Source organism: Pempheris klunzingeri, chromosome 2 (assembly GCF_042242105.1).
Source record: "Pempheris klunzingeri isolate RE-2024b chromosome 2, fPemKlu1.hap1, whole genome shotgun sequence".
NCBI classification, from domain to species: domain Eukaryota; kingdom Metazoa; phylum Chordata; class Actinopteri; order Acropomatiformes; family Pempheridae; genus Pempheris; species Pempheris klunzingeri.
Window position 1 is genome coordinate 29937956 of NC_092013.1, and position 22405 is coordinate 29960360.

Genomic DNA, 22405 nt, shown 5'->3' on the forward strand with positions numbered 1-22405 from the left:
AAATGCTCTTTGCTGGCAGCGGTTGTGCCGTGAGATCGGCTGCAGTGACATTTGAAATCACAGAGAAAGTTACAACCCCCCCTCCACACACACACACACACACACAGCCATGTTAATTCAATTACACACCAATCAATACTCAGTACAAGGGAATTAAATAGCTTAAATAAGATTATTGTTATTCTTGCTGTGTACAGACAAAACAAGTCCGAATAGATCTTAAATCAAAGGATGAGGTTATCTCGCTGCATTGTGTTACGTTTCCCCCAGATAAGAATATGAATATGAATTTATTTATACTAGAAAACTTAATCCAGAAAACTGTCACTTTGTTTAAAAAATACCAGCCGCCGTTGGCCACGTTCCTCTCTGCTTCTTATATCCAGACTAGAGAGTACAACACGGATACATCACTGCTGTCTGGTTTATTTGTGCATCCTGGTGTTAACTGGTCAAAACCCCCCACGGTGACACACTCCCTCGAATGCGAAAACATGAACTTGTCACTTGAATGTGGAAGGAAACGTTCCTGAAATGCTCTCCTTGAACTCTGTCAATAGCAGATGAAATCAGCTCTGCCTACAAAGACCATCTTCCGCAGCAATTCACAGTCCATTCTCACTGTCAAGTGTTTGATGCGCACCGACCAAATGACTGAGCTGTTTTACTGTGTGCAGAAGCAGAGAAGAGGAAAGTAATCACGACGAGCTCAGCTGTCTAACGGGCTCTGGAACTGTAGTGGGCTCCTATTCACATGTGGCACTTCAGGAATATAGTAGAGAATCTTTCTTCTGCTTCCTTATGTGTTGTTGTTACGACTTTGTTGTCCTTGCAGAAACACTCCAAAGGACAGACCCTGATGGACATGGTGTGTGAGCACCTCAACTTGCTGGAGAAGGACTACTTTGGTCTGACCTTTGCCGACGCAGACACCCAGAAGGTCAGTGAATTGTGTTCCACAATAATCTCGTGGGACTTTTCAGTGCATGAACACGCTGCTCACAGAACAATCTGGATTCCTCTCACTTGCCGGCTGTCTCAGGGCGCTCTACCCATCATTCAGAGATGTATTGAAAATGGGAATTTCTCTGGAAAACTTGAAGAAAAGATGAAAGAATGCCTCGTCTACTCGTTGCAAGAAGTATGAAACATAGGCCCTCGAGCTCTATGCTTAGAGGTGGAAACAAGGTTGACGAGAGCTGAAGAACGCTAAAACGCTGAAGGGGGCTGCAGAGTGGGGCGGGGGGTAATTCTCTGTGGGTTGACTCCATTTCTCCTTAGGACAGTGTCCTGATTACTCATTGACATGACTTTCTACAAAGATCAACATGAATCCTAACTGGATACATTGTTCTTTTCATAGTTTTGTCTTTATTTCATCAGAAGTCCTGTTTTTCTCTGCTTCTTTGCTTCTGTCCTCTGAGGCTTAATTATTTCTGCCTCTGATAAACGTGTACATAAATTAAACTCCAATCAGCCCACAGATCATTTTGACATTCAAGCAGAAGGTCCGAATATGTGTTTGCCTCTGATCCGTGCAGACTTAGGATGCACAGACCGGGCCTATTATCATGGAATAATTGACACTGAAGTGAGGGGTCCTCGCTGTCGGCTCACATGTCAGATGCGGGTTTTGATTGATGTGAGCCTCCCGAAGGGCAGGCGTGTGACTGTGCAACAGGCTACAGAGGAACCTCCTGCCTTTTGAAGATAGGAAAGATGACAATGCTAAGTCCTTTTAACATCTGGAGCATATCCTCTGTCACCATCATTGTCAGCTCACATGTCGGGACTTGACGCGTGTCTGGCGGCTGAGGCTTTGGAGCGAGCCTGATCTCGGCCCACAGCGATAGGTCAGATGGGGCGTTCGCGCGGTAAACAGGCTTTAAGTTCAAATATTTGACTCTATCTGAGTGTAGGTAAGGCTACAGATAAGATCAGTATGACAGGCTCATCAAAGACGGGCTTGTCGGAGCGCAGCGAGAGCCCACTGTCGGGGGTCATCGCTGATTGGTAGACCAAATAATCCTGAGAACTGAAATGTCATTTCAGATGTCCTTTCTGTGTTTGAGTGGGGGGAACCAGGTTTTAATCTTCACCTTCTGGGAAAGCATTTATTACATGTGATTACTTTTTGAAATAAGGTTGCGAAAGCAAGAGTAGAGAAAGCCTCGAACAGCCAGTGATTAAAAGTTCTTCCTGCTTTTCTGCAGAGAAAAGCAAAGCAGCAGAGAGCACCTTACTAATTGAGTGCTCTTTGGCCTTGGCTGATATAAGATAGATGCAGGGGGACGATAAATGCCTGCGGCTCATTAAAGTCTTTAGCAGCCTGATTAAACACTGGAGGAGATGTGTATTTGTGACTATGTGTGTGTGTGTTTGTGAAGGCACAGTTCAAATTGCCTGAGATGCTTGAGTTTTCCCAACATGGCCTCAGGATTGCACTTTGCTGTATCAACCTTTCATGTTCCTGATTCCACTCTGACTGATGTGATACCAGCTGCCAAAAACACTGTCAGCATTAATAAGCAGCTGCTGTGTGCTATTCAAGTTAGTGAAGATCACACCAGAGGCAGCATGCATGCCGTGCGTGCTTCAGACACCTGTTTGTGTTTATGTGCAAGTACCACATGATATGAACCCCCGTACCTGTAAGTGAGCAGACTTCTATGTCTGCTGGGACTTTTTTAAAGAATATTTTTAGCTTTATTGAATTGTTTTAACAGAATTTTAATGGCTCACTGGGGGGCAATGCGTCATTCTGTTGGTCGGTTAGTTGGGGAGATTTCTCTCGAGGGGCACGGTGACAGGTAAAAAGTCTGAGAAGTCCAACGTGTTTCAACTTCATTAGGGTCACTTAGGGCTTCTCTAATGCTCCAATTAATGGGTTTTTATGGTAATATGATTTCCTCAAAATATCCAGATCCCTTATGTTTATTTGATGTATCTCATTGCTGCTTCTCTTTTCATTTCATCTTAACTTTTCAGAATCTAAACGTAATAAATGTACATCCATAGCAGCATAGTTTTATAGGGGTTTCAAAGTACGGCGCACTAGAGAGGTACAGATGCACATCGAGGCCACAAACTGAAACGTGTTGGTCTCACAATAAAGTTTTGACCACTTCACATATGATGGCCGATCACAGCTGAATGGCACTCAGCATTAACTGTCCACCAATCAGTTCATTTGGGAAAGCAGATAGGTGGTATGTGTGTGTGTCCCCATGCCTCTAAACAGCATGATTTACAGCCCCTGTTACCAGTGAGCCAGTGAACACTGCACCGCTGATGAGATGCTCAAGCAACCGAATGAGAAACGTTGCCCCTGTAGGCGAAGCGGGTCACTGCACGCTGGGATGTGAGGAGATCAGATAGAGAACTGGCTGGCAGTGAAATCAACGCAGTGAAGAAACAGATGCTTGAATTAAATGTGCTCTGTGCACATTTGAGCGGCTCAGTGGGGGGAGGGGGGCTTAACTCTCTTTATTTAACCATATGGAAAGGCTTTCATTAGGAGCACTGATGGCAATTAGAGCAAAATGTGACACTGGGATGTGCATTAGCCGTGTTTCCATTCTGCCCTGTGTGAATTCTGCCTTCTGTCCTTCAGAACTGGTTGGACCCCTCTAAGGAGATCAAGAAGCAGATGCGCAGTGAGTGTCTTCTCCAAGTCGCCAAGACGATAAATGTTTTAATAATCTATTAGTAAAGTCGTGATATAAGATTTGCTGGCATAAGTTCTGTGGTAATTTGTAATTTCTCCTCAGACTCTCCGTGGCACTTTGCCTTCTCTGTCAAGTTCTACCCTCCAGATCCCTCACAGCTCACCGAGGATATTACCAGGTAAGAAACACACACACACACACACACACACACACACACACACTCTATCAACAGTTGTCACTCCTCTGGCTGTGTGTCAGACGCTCTTCAGAGTTAATCAGAGGAGAGATTGCACATGTCAGTTCTGCGTGTGATGTATTATTTTTTATAATTATTCTAAAGATGTGTTTACTTCAAAGTATTGTAACAATTTCCATGGCGTGTTTGCCCTGCTGTCAAAGCAAAACAAATCCCTCTCTCCTTTTTGGAGGATTAGACCTGGAATGCTACTAACTGCCATGGATTAACTACGCTGAATACTTGTTGGAGCTTGTCTTGGCTCGGCCTTGTTTGACGAACAACACCCTCCTCTCCTCCCCTTTGTCTCCTCTGACAGATACTACCTGTGTCTGCAGCTGAGGGATGACATGCTGTCAGGTCGACTGCCGTGCTCGTTCGTCACTCACGCCCTCCTGGGCTCCTACTCCGTTCAGGCAGAGCTGGGGGACTACGACCAGGATGACCACGGCTCCGACTACGTCAGCGATTTCCGCTTTGCCCCCAATCAGACTCGCGAGCTGGAGGAGAGGGTGATGGAGCTCCATCGAAACTACAAGTACTGGATGCACACGCATGTTTAAATCAGACTCTGATCCGTTCACAAGTGTCGTGGGATGATTCGCTGATGAGTTTTCCGTTGTGTGGAAACACTCCGTCATGCATATGGCTGAGAGATGCCGTCACATTACTGCACCATCTGTCACTGACATGTACACAGCGCGAGTCTCACCGGTGTGAGAACACTTTCTCAGTTAGAGGGTCTTCACCACGCTCTGATTTGGCATCGCTGTCTGGCATACGCCCAAATAAAATGCCCGGGGGGGTGGATGGGAGGAATTTAGAGTTGAAGATATCAAGCATATTACCAAGATAATTCAGCTCCCACTGTGCAAGATTATGGGTTTATTATTTAAAAGGCTTGTTGTTGTTGGTTACAGATATTACTGTTGTTCTGCCCACAGGGGGATGACTCCAGCAGAGGCTGAAATTAACTTCCTGGAGAATGCAAAGAAACTGTCCATGTATGGGGTGGACCTCCACCACGCAAAGGTCGGCTGTTTGCAAAGTCACTTTAATTTGCATGAAAGTGAATTTCAAGGATGCATTCAGTAATCAGTCTGCCTCTCTGGCGTCCCCTGCTCGCTGTAGGATTCTGAAGGGATTGATATAATGTTGGGTGTCTGTGCCAACGGCCTGCTGATTTACCGCGATAGGCTCAGGATAAACCGCTTCGCCTGGCCAAAGATCCTCAAGATCTCCTACAAGAGGAGCAACTTCTACATCAAGATACGACCTGGAGAGGTATGCAGCATGCTCAAGGATAATCAAAGGGGTACTCCGTCAATTTTACACATCAGTGAAAGTTTGTGTATCAGTCACGGGTAGTGCCACTCAACACGCCACGTTAATTAATGTCTCGTGTAGCTTTGGAGGACTCGAGTGATGTCATAGTGATGCCAACTGCAAACTGCACATTTATAATAGTTTAGAGCCTGTGGATGTGGCGTTTGAAAGGAGTGTCATGGCGCATTCAGGTGCTCCCCGGATGGTGTGTTCATAATGTGGAAACAACATGGATGCTACATGGATACTACAGTCAAAATGCAACGCTAAATCACTGGATTACTGCTTTAAAGCAATAGTTTGTTGTTTTGGGAAATCTTCATATATTTGCTCTCTTGTGTAGAGTTGGTGAAGAAGAGTGATACAGCTCTTAGGGGTCAGCTGTGCTGAGCAGACGCCTGTAAAATCCTCCACTTCATACCTTCAGTTTTGCTCCTTTGCACGGTCAGGGTGTATGTTGTGGCCCTCCTCAGTTCTGCTGTGTGGCGCTACAGCTTATCCTCCATGCTGAGCCTCAGTGTGACAGGCTGTCTGGGCCAGGCCCAGTCAAGTGACAGAGCCACACAGTGAGCCTGTGGTCAAGCCAAATAAAGAGCCCCTTTAACAGAGCCGCTGCAGCTGCAGCCACAGCCAGAATAGAGGGATAAAGGGTGTAAATATAGAGCCATGAAATAGTTCCTCCTATTTGCGCCCAGAGTCTGAACATTGGATATTATTCTTCCACTGCCTTGATCTGCTGTTTTTGTCTAGTCAGCAAAGACTGCCTCATTGATTGGTCACGCAAGTATGAAATGTATATTTGCAGATTTTTTATGAAAATGTTTGGTTGCTTAACTTAACTTAACTTAAGTCCACTGAGCAGTACTGAGGGTAAACACATCTGGAGCCTTACCCCCCTCTTCACACCCCTCTCCGTCTCCCTCTCCTCTCTCCGCTGCAGTATGAACAGTTTGAAAGTACAATTGGGTTTAAGCTTCCGAACCACAGAGCTGCCAAGAAGCTGTGGAAGGTCTGCATTGAGCATCACACCTTCTTCCGGTAAGAATCAGCTTCTTTGGAAGGTTCCTGTTCAGTTTCTATCAAGGCAAACAAAACACTTCCATGCACACAGCTTCATCAGGGGCAGTCACACTCATTTCCTGTACAATGCCTTTTGAAGCATAGAGCAGCCTCTCCTACAGCTGAACGTACTGCATCTTTATACTTTGTTCTCACAGGCTGGTGTCTCCAGAGCCTCCTCCTAAGGGCTTCTTGGTGATGGGTTCAAAGTTTCGATACAGCGGAAGGACTCAGGCTCAAACCAGACAGGCGAGCGCTCTCATAGACCGGCCTGCTCCGCACTTTGAACGCTCCACCAGCAAGAGGTACCTGCTGTCCAGGAGCATGGATGGAGGTGAGAGCCACAACAGTAGATGTGTTTATGGAGGATCTACTGAGTGTTTTTAACTTGTGTTCAGCTCCAACGTTGCAGCTTTGGCTACTAGACCAGAGTAGGCAGATCGGTTTCATTCAGAACAGCACGATTTTGTTTTCAACTCTGATTTGGGACGCTTCCATACGAGGTCCTGAAACAGATGCAGGTTGGATTTCTTGCAATTTGACTTCAGTCATGTGACTAGATAGACAGTCATCAGATGCTGCGCTGGCTGAAGTTACTCTGTGAATACAAACATGGAAGACAGCTGAAATTATGAAATGTGTTTCTGTGAAGCCATTAATGCCCCGTTCCCACGGCTCCGGCTCCGTATCCACATGTCCCGTAACAGAAGGAGAGAGTTAAAAATGTGACTCTTTTTCTCCTTGTCCTTGTTATCATCTGCTGGCTTCCACTGCACATCAACTTCTAAATGAAACACTGACTTCAGAAGCCTCCATGTTTCCCTCTGTATGACAGCGTGCTGCGGGGGACAGGCTACTGTACTGTACTGTTAATTCATCAACCATACCACCTGACAAGGGGATAAAAACTCTGATCTGAGAAACAGATGTGAATTAAGCTCCAAGCCAGCAGTGGACAGAAAGTCTCTGAGGCGGACCTTTAACGAAATGGTCAAACCACTGCTTTAGAATCCATCATCGGCTGAACTCTGACTTGCCACCTGTAATAATCCACCTCTTGTTACCAGCGTTACCAGAGTTCTCACGGCCGGTGTCAGCCATGTGTGAGAACCACGATGGCCTGTCCCACCGCAGCGTCAGCGAGCAGCGTCGCCTCCACAGCCCCTCCATGGACGAGCAGGAGACCGAGCTGGAGCCCAGCATGGAGCAGGACGAGGAGGACAGGGACCAAGAACCGGCCCAGCAGACGGAGGAGAACGAAGACCAGGACGGAGAAGTCACTCCGAGCAAAAAGAAAGAGATCATGGTAGGAAAGGTGTCCAGACCAGTCGGGACTTTTTATGAATTTCCATTGTGTTAAAGTCGATTCTTTCATGTTTAAATCACGGACGGCCCAAATGTAAAGAGCTTTGAGCAGTCTGAAGACAACTGCGGCCTCGGTGCAGGGAGACGGTATGGACTGCAGGGGTGCTCATGTAAATATGTGCTGTACAAGCTTCTCAGGCCAATTGAGGCTAATCCAGTAGGGGCATAACACTGTGGTGGCTTTAGTGGATTTAGCTTTTACTAACTCTTCTCCTTTCACTCCTATTCACTCAGGCTTATATGCTTACACTGCACTGCTCAGAAATCCCACTGTCAGCTTTACAGTTTTTAACCCTTCCTCATTATGCTGAGAAATTCAAGCCTAGCCCTCTGTTGCTAACATGCTTTTTCTTTTTTTAACTCTTGCTGGCGATAAGGAGGAGGCTGGGTCACCAGTTGACAGTAAACAGGAGGTATTTGGTGTCTGGTGATTTGGTCCCTGTCTGACTGTACACCTGTCTCCATCCATCCATCATTATTTCGTAGTATTTCTGTCTAATTGTAGCTCATTGTCTCTGCCTGTCCTCCGCTGTCAACACTGTTACCATAGAAAAAAGCTGTGCTGCAAGTGATGCTGCAGAGGTTGTCTCTGGACGTGTCTGTCATAGTTAAGCATCCCAGCAAACATTTGACAGACAGTGATTAGCACAATGAATTTTCACAATCTGACCTGCTACAAAGCTTTAGGAAACAGCACCCGCCTTGATTCTGAAATCAATAAGAGCAGCGACGGTAGCTATAAAACCCACCACTCCTATACTGATGGTATATTTACCATTTGTCAGTATCTGTTCAATTCCAAATGTCTTCTGGGATGTATTTTCCAAATTTGTCTTGGCATGGTAGCTGCAGCGCTGCAGTCTGTCTGTCTGCCTGTCTGTCTGTCCTCTTACTGACTCACCTTCTACCATCCTGTCTCTGCACCCGACCTTGTTCCTGCACTCTCTGACCCTGCACTCTTCACATCTGACCCCCCCCTGTGCTCACCCATTCTCCTGCCCCAACTCAGCTCTCTCAGTTGGACCAGGAGGCCACTCCTCGCCACAAACAGGAGGTACACGTTCCTGTCTTTAGCCCTTGTGCCTTTTGTCGTGTGTGTCGCTGTTCCTCTGCACCTCTAGTCTTTGGGGGGTTTCTAGCGATCGAGATTTGCCTGCATCTCCTGCTCTGGACCGAAGGATGTTTTTGAATACTTTCAAGTTGTAGCTTGAAAGTCTCCAGTAAAAAATAGATACCATGAGCGGCCCGGTGTGGATCTATGGGCCTCTGCTTATCTCCTCCATTGACTTTATTGACTTTGCCTGCTTTCATGCAGTCTGTTAAGCAGCACCTGTAAAAGTTGTAAAATGCGGCTGAACGCTAGTTCGCTATAAACAAACACTGGAGTTTGTAGCCATCGAAGGTCATGGAGGTCATGTACACTTTAATGTGAACATTGTACCCAGACATTTTTTATTTTAGCTTCTCTTTAGTTCTTCATAATCAATAATTTGCCTGGAAAACAAAATGTGAATAAATACACATTGTTCCTCCCCTACGGTGCTGCAGACACTTCATACACATGTGACATCATTCTGTGGTTAGTGCTGATGCTAGTGTGTAAGTCACTGTAGCTGGTACCGTTGAGGCTAGTTTTAAGCACTTTGTATACAGTTCGTCCAGTGGCCCCCAGTCTGGGGAGGGGTCACGAGATCCATCTGAGGGCTCGTTCATAAATTTGGGTTTACTTTTTGCTTTCCTGAGATTCAGACCGCCTTTGACCTCGTTATTTAAATGAATTCATGTGAGAAGTTTAGGAAGTGCCTCCAAACGTTTGGTGGAACTGCCAACAAACCACATAGATCTAAAAGGTGCCCCAACTAAGCACTTCCTTTGTCACAAGCCAAAAGGTTGGGAAACACTGGATTTAATCATGTCTGTCCTAAAACAGAGAGCAGGTGCCCATTTGAACACAGAAACAGGTCGATCTGCTGAGATCGCTCACCTGTTCACACTAGCTGTGAAGTGATAGGAAACGATGAAGGACGATATCCACAGCATCCACAGCCCTCGGTCTGAGCTAAACACGCTCCCAATGTTATCTGAAGTTAACATGAGGCCTCAGCAGTGTGAGTTAGACCCAACAAAAGCAAACTTTTAATACCCAACAAGGTTGTTCATTTCTTCACTCGTCCTGTTTGCAGTGAGTGCCTCGACGCTTGTGTTCATTTGAATGTTAAAAACTAATTTACATGTTCCGATTATTGTTTTCTGTGAGCTTCAGTAGAAATGTCATCTCCCTCCATGCCCCACAGCACACAGAAGTAAAACATTAGCATTCCTCTCTAGTTAACACAGGCGTGAGCGCGTCACATCACCCCCCCCCCCCCCCCCTTTGTGTAAGTCATGTTCATCAGGTGTGTTGATGTGAGTGCTGCTGCTCAACAGGATGCTGTGCCCTCTGCTCTGTCCGTCTCATGTTTCACCTGTTCTCCTCCAGTTCCTGGATAAGTCGCAGGACGTCTTGCTGAAGCACCAGGCCAGTATCAACGAGCTGAAGAGAACCCTGAGGGAGCCCAACAGCAAGCTGATAAACCGGGAGAAGCATCTGTCAGCCACCTCCCCAACCGGCACACCGGAGAAGAAGGCTGTGAGTGGGGGCTCAGGCTAGTAGGGGTGGGGGGGGGTCCCCTATTGTCAATATATCAAATCCAGCTGCCCCAGATACTTGACATTCCATTAAAGGTGCAGTTTGTAGGATTTAGTGTCATCTAGTGGTAAGGTGCTAAATAATAAGTGTGATGCTCCATTTGTCCAAATTTTGGTTCTCAAACTTCTCACAACACACTCTTCCTCTTCATTTTCCCTCTTTGTCTCCCAACCGCTGCATTCACTGCCACTTCAGCATAGAAAGGTCCTGTTTGTCTCTTCTGGGCTGCTGTAGACACATAGCGGTGCATCATGGTGGACTCTGTGGGAGAGAATCTGCTCCCATTGCAGATAGAAAGGCTCATTCTAAGCCAATGAAGCTGGCTCAGCTGAGCTTCCTGCAGACTGCACCTTTAGAGGACATTGATGTTCCTGTCTGGCTGCTGTCACGTTGAATTCCTCCTGTTGCTGCTGTCTTTGACGTAAAATCGACCGTATTTCTGTCACACAGAGAGCCTTGTTTGGCAAGTTCTTTGTATGCTCTTTTTATTGCCGTTGAATTATTCAAGCCTGAAGACGTACTGTACCGGTATGTCTGTAAAAATAAGCACAGTAGTGTGATTAGTGGAGGTAGTTATGGTTATTTAATGTTTTTCCTACAGGCTGTTCAAACATACGTCTCCTGTGCAAAGACACACAGGAACAAGCTTAAAAGTCTGCAGTTTATTTTAAGAAGTATATGTAGTATAATGAAGTGCAGTCTGCCTCTCTCTGGTTTGCTAGAATAATTCTGACAATATCTCAGAGGCACTTGAAGATGACTGACAAGTAGCTGAGAAGGAAGCATCTTGATGAGATTAGTTTCAAGATGCTTTTTGAGATTTGCTCAATGTGAGGCACTTGAGAAATAATTATCAGTCATCTTTTTTTTTTGTTCCTGATTGCCTAACAGTGGCACAGTTTCCTTTGTGCCAGTTCACGAACGCTCACAAGCTTTGATCACATTTAGTTAATTAGGCCTTAGAAGATCGAGCAGTGAGATCGGAGTCCGTCCTGCAGAGAGGACAGCTCTGTCTTTGACGGTGCCTAAGTTGTCTTCAGACAATCTCTCAGCTCCCATCAGGGATGATCAGATCATCTCCATAGGATGTCAAATGTTGTCTGCAGCACAAAAAGTAATCTGCTGTGTGTCTCATTCCAGGTAAAATGCCGTTTGTGTGTGTGTGTGTGTGTGTGTGTGTGTGTGTGTGGTGGGGGGGGCTATGTTCTGTTTGACTGACAGTCGAGGGCTGGAAAAGTCTCTGTGCTCTTGGCTGCTTCCAAGAGATTCAGTCGAACTCAACTCTTTGATGTAGTTACACAAAAAATATTTGCATTGCAAATATCGGCTGATTTGGTTATGTGGATCTGGTGGCTGTCAGGTACACGGGATTGCATGTTTTAGTTAGAAGTTCATTAAAAGTTTCAAAAAGTGACTCTGTTAAGCCCTGGTTGCACTGATTCTCTCTGCCTTTCACATTTTCTCCCTTTTGCATGAAATGGTTTACCGTGCATCTTACTAATTCACCCCCTCACCTGGAGTCTGAGCACTAACTGTTCTTCCTTCTCTTTCAAACTCTCTCCTCTGCCTCGTGTCGGCCAGTTGGGGGGCCGAGCGGCGGGAAAGGACCCTGTCAACAGCCTTTCTGTTGAGGGTTTCGTCCAGAAGACTCTGGTGACTTCACCTGAGGTTGCACATCTCTCACTCTTCCTCTTCCATGACACAATTAGTTAAGACTATTCGTAGCTTTTGTGGTTTGGGGAAGGGCGCTGCCTACCGTGTATTCTTATCACTCATCTATTTTAGAAAATAGCGTGTTATGCTGGTCAGTGAATCCCTGAATGCAAATTCATGTTTACCGTAACTTCTCCGTGTGCCAGAGGCACAGTTTGCTCCCTCGTCTGTGATGACATGTGTAGAATGATTGTGCAGATTTGACTGTATGCAGCAGCTTTGTTCTGCATGTCTAACTGTGTTTAATCTATACCAACATGTAGGGCTCTGAGGAGTGGGTATTGATTGAAAAACAAGACACTTATCAACAGGACCATGACTGGAAGGCAGAAGAAAAGAACAAATCTCTCACATCTGATGCCTCATGGGAGAAAAAGGAGCTGGAAAAAGAGATAGACGTTACCAAGATGATCCATAAAGAGGTAACAGGGTATGACAGGAAAGAAATGAAAAGCCATATTGATGAATTTCTATCAAGCAAATCGTCCAGAGAGGCAGACGAATGCTCTGAGCCTCGGCCCACTAACAAAAGTCGTTTTGTGATTCAGTTGTCTGAGCATGCAGACTCGTTTCAAGACAAATCTCAGAATAAACCCTCTCAAGCCTCAGACCCTGAGGCAAACAGTGACGTGGTCCCGGGATCCCACCTGACAAAGGACCGCACAGCTTCTAAGCCAAGGAAAAAGAGGAGACCCCAGAGCTTAAACCTGGGAATGCCTGCTGAGCTCATCTACGGGAAAGGAGGCAGTGATTCCACGGGAGAGGAAAATGAGGGCTCAGACTCAGACAACAGTTCAGAGAAACACCCCAAAACAGGAAATCATTGTGAACCAGCCCCAGTGGTGATGACGAAAGATGATCAGGGATCAGGAAAGGATCAGTCTGTCAGGGCCTTTAAAGATAGCAAACAGGGCGATATGTCATCAGGAGAGAGCAGGGAGGTCTCCACCGAAGGACCGCAGCAGGCACAGAGGAAAGGGAATGAGGCCGGGCCGGCAGATATCGATTTAGGCTCAGTGAACGGACCCGGAAAGGCAGAACATGAAAGTTCATTGGCAGGTGTTAAAGGGGAGGGTGTGATGAAGGTGCGGGGGAAGGGCCTCATCGACAACAAAGAGCTAGCAGAGGTGAAACTGCGGCAGGTCAGGACTCATGAGAGGAAGATCAGTAGTTCTGGGGCCGAGGATATCGAGGGTTTCTTGGGAGACCGGAGTCAGAGGACGTCCGTCCACCGGCTGTCAGGCAGCAGCTACCAGTCGGAAATCACCAGGATCGTCCCTCTCAAGCCGGAGCGGTCAAAGAGCATAGCGTGCAAAGATGAAAGAGACAGGGCAGGACTGGACGAGCCGTCGCGGCTCATCAGAAGAGAGTACCGCTGGTCGGTTGGCTCTCCGGAGGGACCCTCAGACCTCAACTGGACTGACGTCTCCACCTTCCATCCAGGGCTGGCAGCAGACCTGGAGGCCGTCGCTAAAACAGAACATCCTAATGAGAGCCATCAGTCTGGTAGAGGAGCTGCAGAGAGCCACTCGTTCGGCTCAAAGATTTCAGCGCTTCCCAAAATGGCCCCCCCTGCCCCGCCAGTGAAAACACAGAAGGCCAGGGAGTCCGGACTAATACTGCGGAACAGCCGAAATGCCGGCAGGGAGCCGAGCCTGGACGCAGCCAAGAAGAGACACTCGGTAACTCTGCTTGGCATCTGCTATTCAGTCATTGGAAATAAAGCATCGCATGAGCTTCAGACAGCCTCGCACGCCATTTCTTTTTTCTACGTTTTCAGTGACTTGACAACACTCATCCATCTTACCAGTTGGTGCCTGTACGAAGAGCAGGCGGAGCGGTACTGTTGCTCCGTCTTGTGGCAAAAACCAATGAGAAAGTTTGGACATTTTCCCATGTGGCAATATCCCAATTATCCCCTCCCATCGCCCTCAACATGCACCACACTGTCCGGCAAATCTGTACAGCTCACCACTGGCTGTGAACGTTAAAAAAAAAAAAAAAAAGACAAAAATCAATATCTAATGTTTTGGTTGTCTTGTTTGTCTTCGCCATCTCTAACTTGTGAGCCTCAAATTTCTTTCCAGCTCACGTTGTTCTCTGTCACAGGGTGACGAGGAAAGAAAGGCTTCCACATTATCATCGCTCTGATGATTTTTGCACATCACCGTGCCATTTTCAAACTGGAAATGCAAAACAAACCATTTATTGCATTCTAATGTTGCAAATTTAATCACCCATTTGAGGAAGAAGGGGTGAAAAGCACTGCCATCCACTGTTTTGCTGCAGACAGATATTACCTCTTAAATGGAGTATAGAATTGGTTTGCGCACAAATGATTTAGAAACTACATCAAACTGATAAATTTGCATCACAGAATTCACAAAATGTGCCTCGATCCCTCAGATTGGTGATGATAAATCATTATTATTCTCCTCCACCCCACCTGGATAGAAAGCCCAGCGGAGTCATTCACACATTGGTCCCTCTCAGTGTGGAACCCGGCGGGCAGTGAGCAGCCAGACACCACAGCTCAGTCAGATTTGCTGCTTTCATTTCACTGTTGGTATCATTAGGAGCTTGCACGTGTTTGGCACTGGAATGAAAGGAATTCGAAGTGAATAGACATGACAGCTTTCATCATTCCCCACCTTTTCATCTGAGTCGAGCTCTTGCATATACTGGATTAAATAGGCATGAGAAGAGGTGTTGCGTAGCTCTCGCTGGCGAGCGACAATCATATCAAGATCAGATTGAACCCGGGGAGTGTGGGAAAATATTAGGTGCTCCTCCAAATATGTGGACGCACTCACACACACACACACACACACACACACGCACACACTCATTTTGACAGGCTTTGAACTGCACCCTGGCACCTTTTATTGAACATTTAACAATTATCTGACTCCATTCGAATGCCCCCTTGTTGAAATTCAAGGTGTGTAGTGTTGCAACACTTTCTCAGTTGGTCAATGACTGGCTGCATGACTGCATGATTCTCTTTTCCTGCCTCTGCTAATTCTAACAGACAAACCTGGCTGTAGATGCTGTTTTTGTTGCAGTAAGCTCACCTCTTTTCTGTCCTCTGAACTGTATGCTGTGTTACCGAAGGGCAGTGCTTGAAATTTGCGCCTGAATCCATTTGGACCTGACTGGATCTGAACAGAGCCAGTGGGCTTAGATTGGGTCTGGCTGAATTTCTCACCTAAACTTGGGTTTGAGTCATTTAAAAGTCATCAAAATACACAATTATTAGCTACTATGAAAAGTGTGGCTATATTCAGATTTGGAGTGTCGCTGAGTCGTACACCAGGATCCCAGTTTAGGTTTGGACTGAAACATTTTGTGCTCAGGACACACTGAGCTCATATTTTCAGGCTCCAGTCAAGCTCTGCTGCAGGATGTGTGTCTGTGTGCCGGCCTCCAGCCCATGCTAACCTTCAGATGCTCTCTCTGCTCTTCCCTCTGCTTCCCCATGCAGGAGCCCGTCTGTACTCCTGCCATTTACGAAGAGCCGTTTGCTGATTTTAAGGTTATTCATTTGTATTTAAAGCCACCTTCACATGTTCCACCCATCATCCCGCCCCCTCTGGGGTAACTGCACGCCTACTGACAGACAGCACCCGTCTCCCCTGATATACAAATAACTGCCAAAAGCTAGCGAGAGGATGAAGTGTGTTACTTTTCACTGGCTGCCCTCATCCATCAGCGTGATCAGAGTTGAATTGAATGTGGGGGTTGGTGCCCAGCTGTGGCAGGAATGATCTAGTTTTACTGTGAACTAATTAGCGAGTGTTTCGTGTTGGCTTGTTGAGCAGGGCTGTTCTGAGCCCTTCGGACCCCTCGTCAGTTCAACCAAACTGTTGTTTGTTCCACTGGTTTTATTTTAGAGGCGTGTTGCCCACAAAGTCAGAGTAGTGACTACAGAAACTATGAAGCTGAGACTAACTTGAGTTGTTACGCTGACTGGGAAGCTTCTGAACAGATGGTTGAGGCTGTAATGCCACCAGCTCACGCTTTTTTAGTTTTTGATTCTTTTCCTCTTAGAATCTTAGTCCAGGATTTTCATTTTGTAGGTTTTATGTAGGTTCTATCTTGGATAAACTAATGTTCATTGGAGGCTCAGAGAAACTGCAGGATCTACCAGCTAAATGAGTTCTTTTGGCTCTCTCGTTTTGACCTAGTTTAAGGAAATGAAACAAACTTGATTTGATTATTTACATTTGTTCCAGTGATTTAATGAATCTGTGTTTTGCTATGTGTCCTGCTGTTTGTCTCCAGTTAACACTTCAAATGAAATGAATGCAATAACTGACGGTAGTTACTGCAGTTTGCCTTGTTTTTTTTAATAGTTATTGCATATTTAAAAGAAAAGCTGTGTTCACAGACATCGTACGTTTCAATGCCATAATCATTTCTAATACTTAACTCAGTACTTTTAAATACTGAACTTATCAGACCACTTATAACTTTTTTTTCCATTCTTTGCTTTGTTGATAAGTCATTATCATTAGAGATATTTTGTTTGAAGCTGCTGTTGTAAATCAGAGAACCCCCCCCCCTTTGTGACTGTACGCCCTATGATGCACGTACAAACACTGCATGTACAGTGGCTTGGTTTTTTGGTGCTCCATGACTCCCAGTAAACAAGCCGCCCTCAAACATCAGGAGGACACCTCCATCCCATCCCATGTCATCATCCGTCTGCAGTTGTGTAACCTCAGAGTGGTGACCCTGTGTCTGTACCCGCCCCAGAAGGAGCTCGGGGACAGGAGGCCCCAGCCAAGTGTTACCTCAGAGGAGGAGCAGGAGCGGGACACGGTGGCCTGCATGAGGGAAACCCACCTGGGCATTGAGCGCAAGTGTTCCAGCATGACGGTCAGCTCCACGTCCAGCCTGGAGGCCGAGGTCGACTTCACCGTCATCATGGACCTCCACTCCGGCATGGAGGACTTCTCTAAGGGCATGTCGGAGCTGGGGGAGAGGGAGCGACAGTCCGAGGTGGGCCGGGAGGACTTTGAGGAGACCTCCAGGTTCTACTCTGCCCGTCTAATGGGTTCTCGGGACAAGTCCCCCATGGAGGAGAAGCCTCCTGAGGAGGGGGCACATCACGAGGTAGACAGATACATGTATTCACCCTTCATCATCATCACCACCCACTGGATTCACCTGCCCGGCTGGACGTGGTGCCATTACTACCTGCAGGCTTTAAAGTTTTTTTGTAGTGGTTGTTGGACCATTTCCCTTTTTGTCTGAATTTTGTTCATGTTTAATTCTGTTCAAAAGGTTTGATTCTCTTTGTTCGTGTATCATTTGTGAATTTTTCACCCATTTTATTTTTATCAGTTGTGTCAGTGTTTCTTTGTTTCCCCTGCTGCTGCCTCATCATTTGCATGTTGCCATCAAGCTGAAACAATCCAGTAAAAAATGACATTTCAGCGTTTGAATGCTTTATTGTGAAAAGTGCGCTGCTCATAAGCAACGTGGCGTTTCCCCGAGGCCCTTCGGGGATCTCGCCGTGAATAGACTGTTTGATGTTGTTTGACGTTACTGTTTGTGTTTCACACAGCCTCCCGTGGCAAAGAAAGACCCCAGTGCTGTGAGCATGGCCCATATGCTGAAGAAGGCTGACACCAAGACGGAAACACATACGAACGGATCCGAGATCCACCCCAACGTCACGAGTGTCTCACAGCAGGTAAAGCAGCAACAGAAGAACACAAGCGACGTAAATGAACCTGAATAAAACCTAAAGAAACTGCTGTGCCGTTGCATTGCTGTGAAGTCAGACATCTGCTGCCTCAGTGACTCCTTCTTTATTTGCCGTGTGTGTCACCATACATGATTTAGGCGGGCTTCCTTGCCTTCAGAGTATCAGTCTAACTCATGGCAAGAATAAGGCTGTTTGCGAAAATCTCCAGATATTTCTTTCATATGTGTTTCAATATTTTTTTTTTCATTTTGGCCAGCTTGAATTCACCCAGTTCTTTCTCTGAGGCTCTTCTTCCTTTTCTTCGTGTCATATTTTCTACATTGTTGCTGATACACTTGAAGCTGCAGTGTTGGTAGATAGGGCAGGTGAGGGAAACGCTCATCCCAGGATCAGTGACTTCAGTCATCCAACAAATAGACCGAACAAAGCATTTCTTATTTCCGCAGAGCCGTGGAGATGATCATGATTAGCGGAGGAAGCCTTTTCTTTGGGCTTCAGAGGAGGGAGGCCATTTTCCCCAGACAGGGATGACATAATAGCATCATTATGGAGTGATTAAAGTATTGACAGAGTATTAATGAGGATGATGAAAGCAGGTGTGAATCCTATTCATCTCCGGAAGCAAAGACTTGAGTGCTGGCTGGCCGTCCCACAGGTGCCTTATTAAAATGTAATCATTGCTGGGCTCTTTAGCCATTCAGCTAATGGTGTGGATGAATCCAGGCGATCATGTTGAGAGGGTGCCTTTGAAGTGCCAGATCAGTTTGGAGTCGAATTTTCTACGATGTCAGAGTAGGACACAGTTTGTGCGTGTGAGTGTGTGTGCGTTTATGTGTGTGTGTGTGTGTGTGTGTGTGTGTGTGCACCGCAGGAAATGGAGGATGATGTCATTGTTAGGCAGACAAAGATGTGGAGCAGCAGCAGTGTGTGGCCAGCAGAGGGCGGCCTGTCCTGTGTGGAGTCCTTCAGCAGCAGAGCAGCAGCAGCAGTCAGGCTCTGAATATGAGGCAGATGTGTTCTTCATAAACATTTCATCAAGCACGTACATGCTGGTCATTTTACTGTCATGGCTGTGAAATCTGTGGTCAGCACCAAACCTTTTAGAAGTTATTTAGACAAAAGTGTGCATGGAGAGGTTATAGAGATTATAGAGAGTTGACATCACAGCATCAGTCACAGCTAACTGTTTCCCTGGTTGTGTCCCAAACGCCCTAGAAGAGGAACGTGTTAGACGTCACCATCAGTAGACGTCAGTGTAGAGTCTTCTCACTACAGGGGTCACTCCTGACATTAAAGAAGGCCCCAGTGAAGCCTGCCAAGCAGCCAGCACCTCCAGCACCTCCAGCATCCACAGCAGGACTAATTTCATTACTGATGGCTCAGTTCCATCAGGTGTCTCAGGGGCCAGCATGCACAACACACATGTGGCACCCAGACCTTCTCATTAAGACCCCCCCCCATCTGTCAGATGAACTCAAGTACCTCTTCGTATGTTCCTGCTGCTATAATTAGAAGGTCGGTCACTTCTAACATGCTGATTGACGTAAAGCTTCTTTGCGTGATCCTTTATTCACTCATTGTTCATTCTCTGATGCAGCCGGACGTCCTTCATATTAGTACGTTAATAAAGACTGTTGCACTGTCACAGTAAGTCCGACTGTTTCTCTCTCCTCCAGAGCTATGGAGCTGTCAGCCCGAGGGAGGCTCCTACTGCCCTTAAAGAAAATGGATCCCCGGTAAGTGTCTAAAGAGAGGAAATACATCAGTGTGACAGTCAGTGTGTGTGTGTGTGTGTGTGGCAGAGTAAGAATCTCCTTTTGTAGCCTTGACCTTTACTTTACATCCTCCTGAGTAAATACTAAAAGGAAAAAATCTGCACTTGTGATCCGTGTGTGTGAGCCACATATTTGCCACAAAGGTGGTATTTGATGCTCTCACAATGACTCCGTTTTATGAATGAGAGAGTGGATGTGAATGTTTGGATGAGTAGATGAATACATGCTACCACCACGGTTTGGAGTACCTCTCTGCTCATTATATTTTTGTGCAAATGTAGTTGTAAAGTGTTTTTTTTTATGCTTGGAAAGTGTGGATGCATGCTTTCTCTGCAAAAATGATTGTAGCATTAGTGAAAGCCTGAGTCAGTCACTGTAAAATACACAAATCAGATAGACCCAATGATATTCTCTACTCTTTTCTCGTTGATTCAGATTCAAGACACACACACACACACACACACACACGTACTTCTGTATTTCTGTCTCTGTGAGGACCCTGCTCACCATAACCTCATACCTAAACCTGATTCTAACCTGAGCCTTAAAATCAAGTCTTCACCCTAAAACAGCCCTTTGAAGTTGTGAGGATCAGACAAAATGGCCTCACTCTGCTGCTAAAATGTGTGTTCTGGTCCTCACAACACACACACAGCATGTTGTGTTGTCTCACCAGGGGGTCTCAAACTCCTGGGGTGACTATCACAGATCTGAGGTGTGTGTGTGTGTGTGTGTGTGTGTGTGTGCTTGTGGTTCACCCCCCTCTAATGAATGTGCTGTAGGTAAAAGCTGGCACCCAGGAGAGGGAGTCGGTTGTGTCCCCGCTGACCATCACCGCTGAGAGCGTCACCTCGGCAACCACAACTCAAGTTACCAAGGTAACACCTTATCCGTTGCCGTGGTTACAGTTTAATGACTGCAGCTCGGAGTCGGCCCACAGCATCTGTATCTTATGGCGCCAAATAAAGGAAGAGAAGGAAAGAACTCATTCATTCTTAAAATAATGAATCCTGGTTGTAAATGATAAGGTTAAGATTCGCTCTGAAGACAAAGACTGTACAGAAACTCCACAATGACCAGTTTTTTGCAGCACAATGAAACTATGAAGCCTTGGATGACCTGTTTTTGTCAAACATAACGTTAAATGTTTAATAGTTGGGCCTGAGCTTCTGATTTATTAAATGTGTTTCTTGCGCTCTGCAGACTGTGAAGGGAGGCTACTCAGAGACCAGGATCGAGAAGAGGATCATAATCACAGGAGACGACGATGTGGACCAACACCAGGTACGCAAACACAGGAACACGTGCACTTTATGTTCACTAGGCCAAGAGGCACAGGAAGCTGCAATGTGAGGTTAATGACCCACATGTTGATGCTTTGTGCCCCCCCCAGGCCCTTGCTATGGCGATCCAAGAGGCGAAGCAGCAGCACCCCGACATGCTGGTGACAAAAGCAGTGGTTATCAGGGAAACAGAGTCTCCCACTGAGGAGCTGCAGCAGAGAGCAGAGGTGTGTGACTCCAGCAGTGCCGGCGTTCTGGTCATGTGATCGCAGTGCAGGTTACAAGCCTGCAGGCCCTGGGCCCCTGGGTCCCTGGGCCCCTGTTTGCAGTGACTGGTAAAATGTCTCATTAGGCGTCAATAACGTGACCACAGACATACAAAGATAAGCACAACTAATGTAAAGATTTATTTTTATGACCACATGGAGACGCTAAACGACCATGAGATTGACCTCAAAGACTCAACATGACCACAAATAGATAGAAATGGGCTAAACAGAGCAGAAGGAGAAGCAAATGAACACAGAAAGACAAAAGTGATCACACAGATACAGACAGATACATAAAACAGATTCACAAAGTGACCACAAGGAGGCACAGAAATCCCCCAGAGAGGCTGCAAAGAACAGAAAGGGACCACGAAGAGACACAAAATGACTACAAAGACTCAGAACAAACACAGAGATGCAACATGACCACTAACGCTGCCTGTGTCTCCCCCCGCTCCTCGCTAGGTCGTGTGGGGGCCTGTTCTGTTTTGCTCTCTGTCCACATGATGATGACAGATCTGTGTCCTGTTGTCTCGTTGCAGTCCTGATCGCTCGTGGTGGCTCCTGAGGCGGGGGGACAGGAGAGGATCCTCCAGTTGCGCGTCTCCCGCCCCGCCCTGCAGTACGCCACCAGCCGGATATGAGGACTCTTTACCCCCCCCCCCCCCCCCCCCGCCGCCTGTGTATAAACTGACACAAGAAGTGACTGCGTTCCATGAAGCAGTAGACCTCCACTCCTGTCCCTTTAGACAAACCAACTGTGACTCGGGCTCGGACCCCCCCCCGGCCTCCCGTCCTGTCCCGGCCCGTCCCGGTCCTCCACCTCCCTCTGGAACAAGGAACGTCTGCTATCGGACGGTTTACCGCACACAGCTGTCACTGATTCAGTTCACCTCTGTAAGAGTCATCTGTCTGAAACATTATTTAACCTCAAACGTTCGGACTCCTTTGAACCCTGAGGGTCCACCCCACACCCCCACCCCCCCACCCCCCCTGCCCCTGTACCTACCCTCACAAATTACTTGTTTCTATTTTAAAGTCCCAAACGTCTGCCCTGTGCTACTGTCACATGAGATGTATATGATATAAGAGCAGAGGAGGTTTAAGTGAAAGGATGGGGACAATGGTGGAAGGGGGGGGGGGTGGGACGGGGGGGTCGGTGGCAGCCTTTTGCTCGCTGTTACCACCTCCTGGCTGTGACACCTTCACTATAATCAACAGCTGTCTTATTAGCTTTTTACATTTTTATCTCTAGAGGGTCTAATTTATGTCCAGTGTCCGCTTGTTTATGAAATATGCATAATACC

At 46.6% G+C, this 22405-nt stretch overlaps 1 protein-coding gene across 1 annotated transcript in view; it reads left to right on the forward strand.

Moving 5' to 3' along the window:
* The window catches only part of LOC139218608 (band 4.1-like protein 1), a 59001-nt gene extending 37077 nt beyond the window's left edge, over positions 1 to 21924 (forward strand). Inside the window, exons 4-19 of the mRNA XM_070850248.1 lie at positions 836 to 940; positions 3614 to 3656; positions 3771 to 3846; positions 4223 to 4441; positions 4848 to 4935; positions 5035 to 5187; positions 6170 to 6267; positions 6447 to 6622; positions 7356 to 7594; positions 10133 to 10282; positions 17628 to 17756; positions 19448 to 19507; positions 20329 to 20424; positions 20750 to 20830; positions 20940 to 21056; positions 21641 to 21924. Of these exons, the coding sequence (XP_070706349.1) occupies positions 836 to 940; positions 3614 to 3656; positions 3771 to 3846; positions 4223 to 4441; positions 4848 to 4935; positions 5035 to 5187; positions 6170 to 6267; positions 6447 to 6622; positions 7356 to 7594; positions 10133 to 10282; positions 17628 to 17756; positions 19448 to 19507; positions 20329 to 20424; positions 20750 to 20830; positions 20940 to 21056; positions 21641 to 21646 (1836 nt within the window). The 3' untranslated portion in view covers positions 21647 to 21924. The remainder of the gene's footprint in view (positions 1 to 835; positions 941 to 3613; positions 3657 to 3770; positions 3847 to 4222; positions 4442 to 4847; positions 4936 to 5034; positions 5188 to 6169; positions 6268 to 6446; positions 6623 to 7355; positions 7595 to 10132; positions 10283 to 17627; positions 17757 to 19447; positions 19508 to 20328; positions 20425 to 20749; positions 20831 to 20939; positions 21057 to 21640) is intronic.
* The last annotated feature ends 481 nt before the right edge of the window (positions 21925 to 22405 follow it).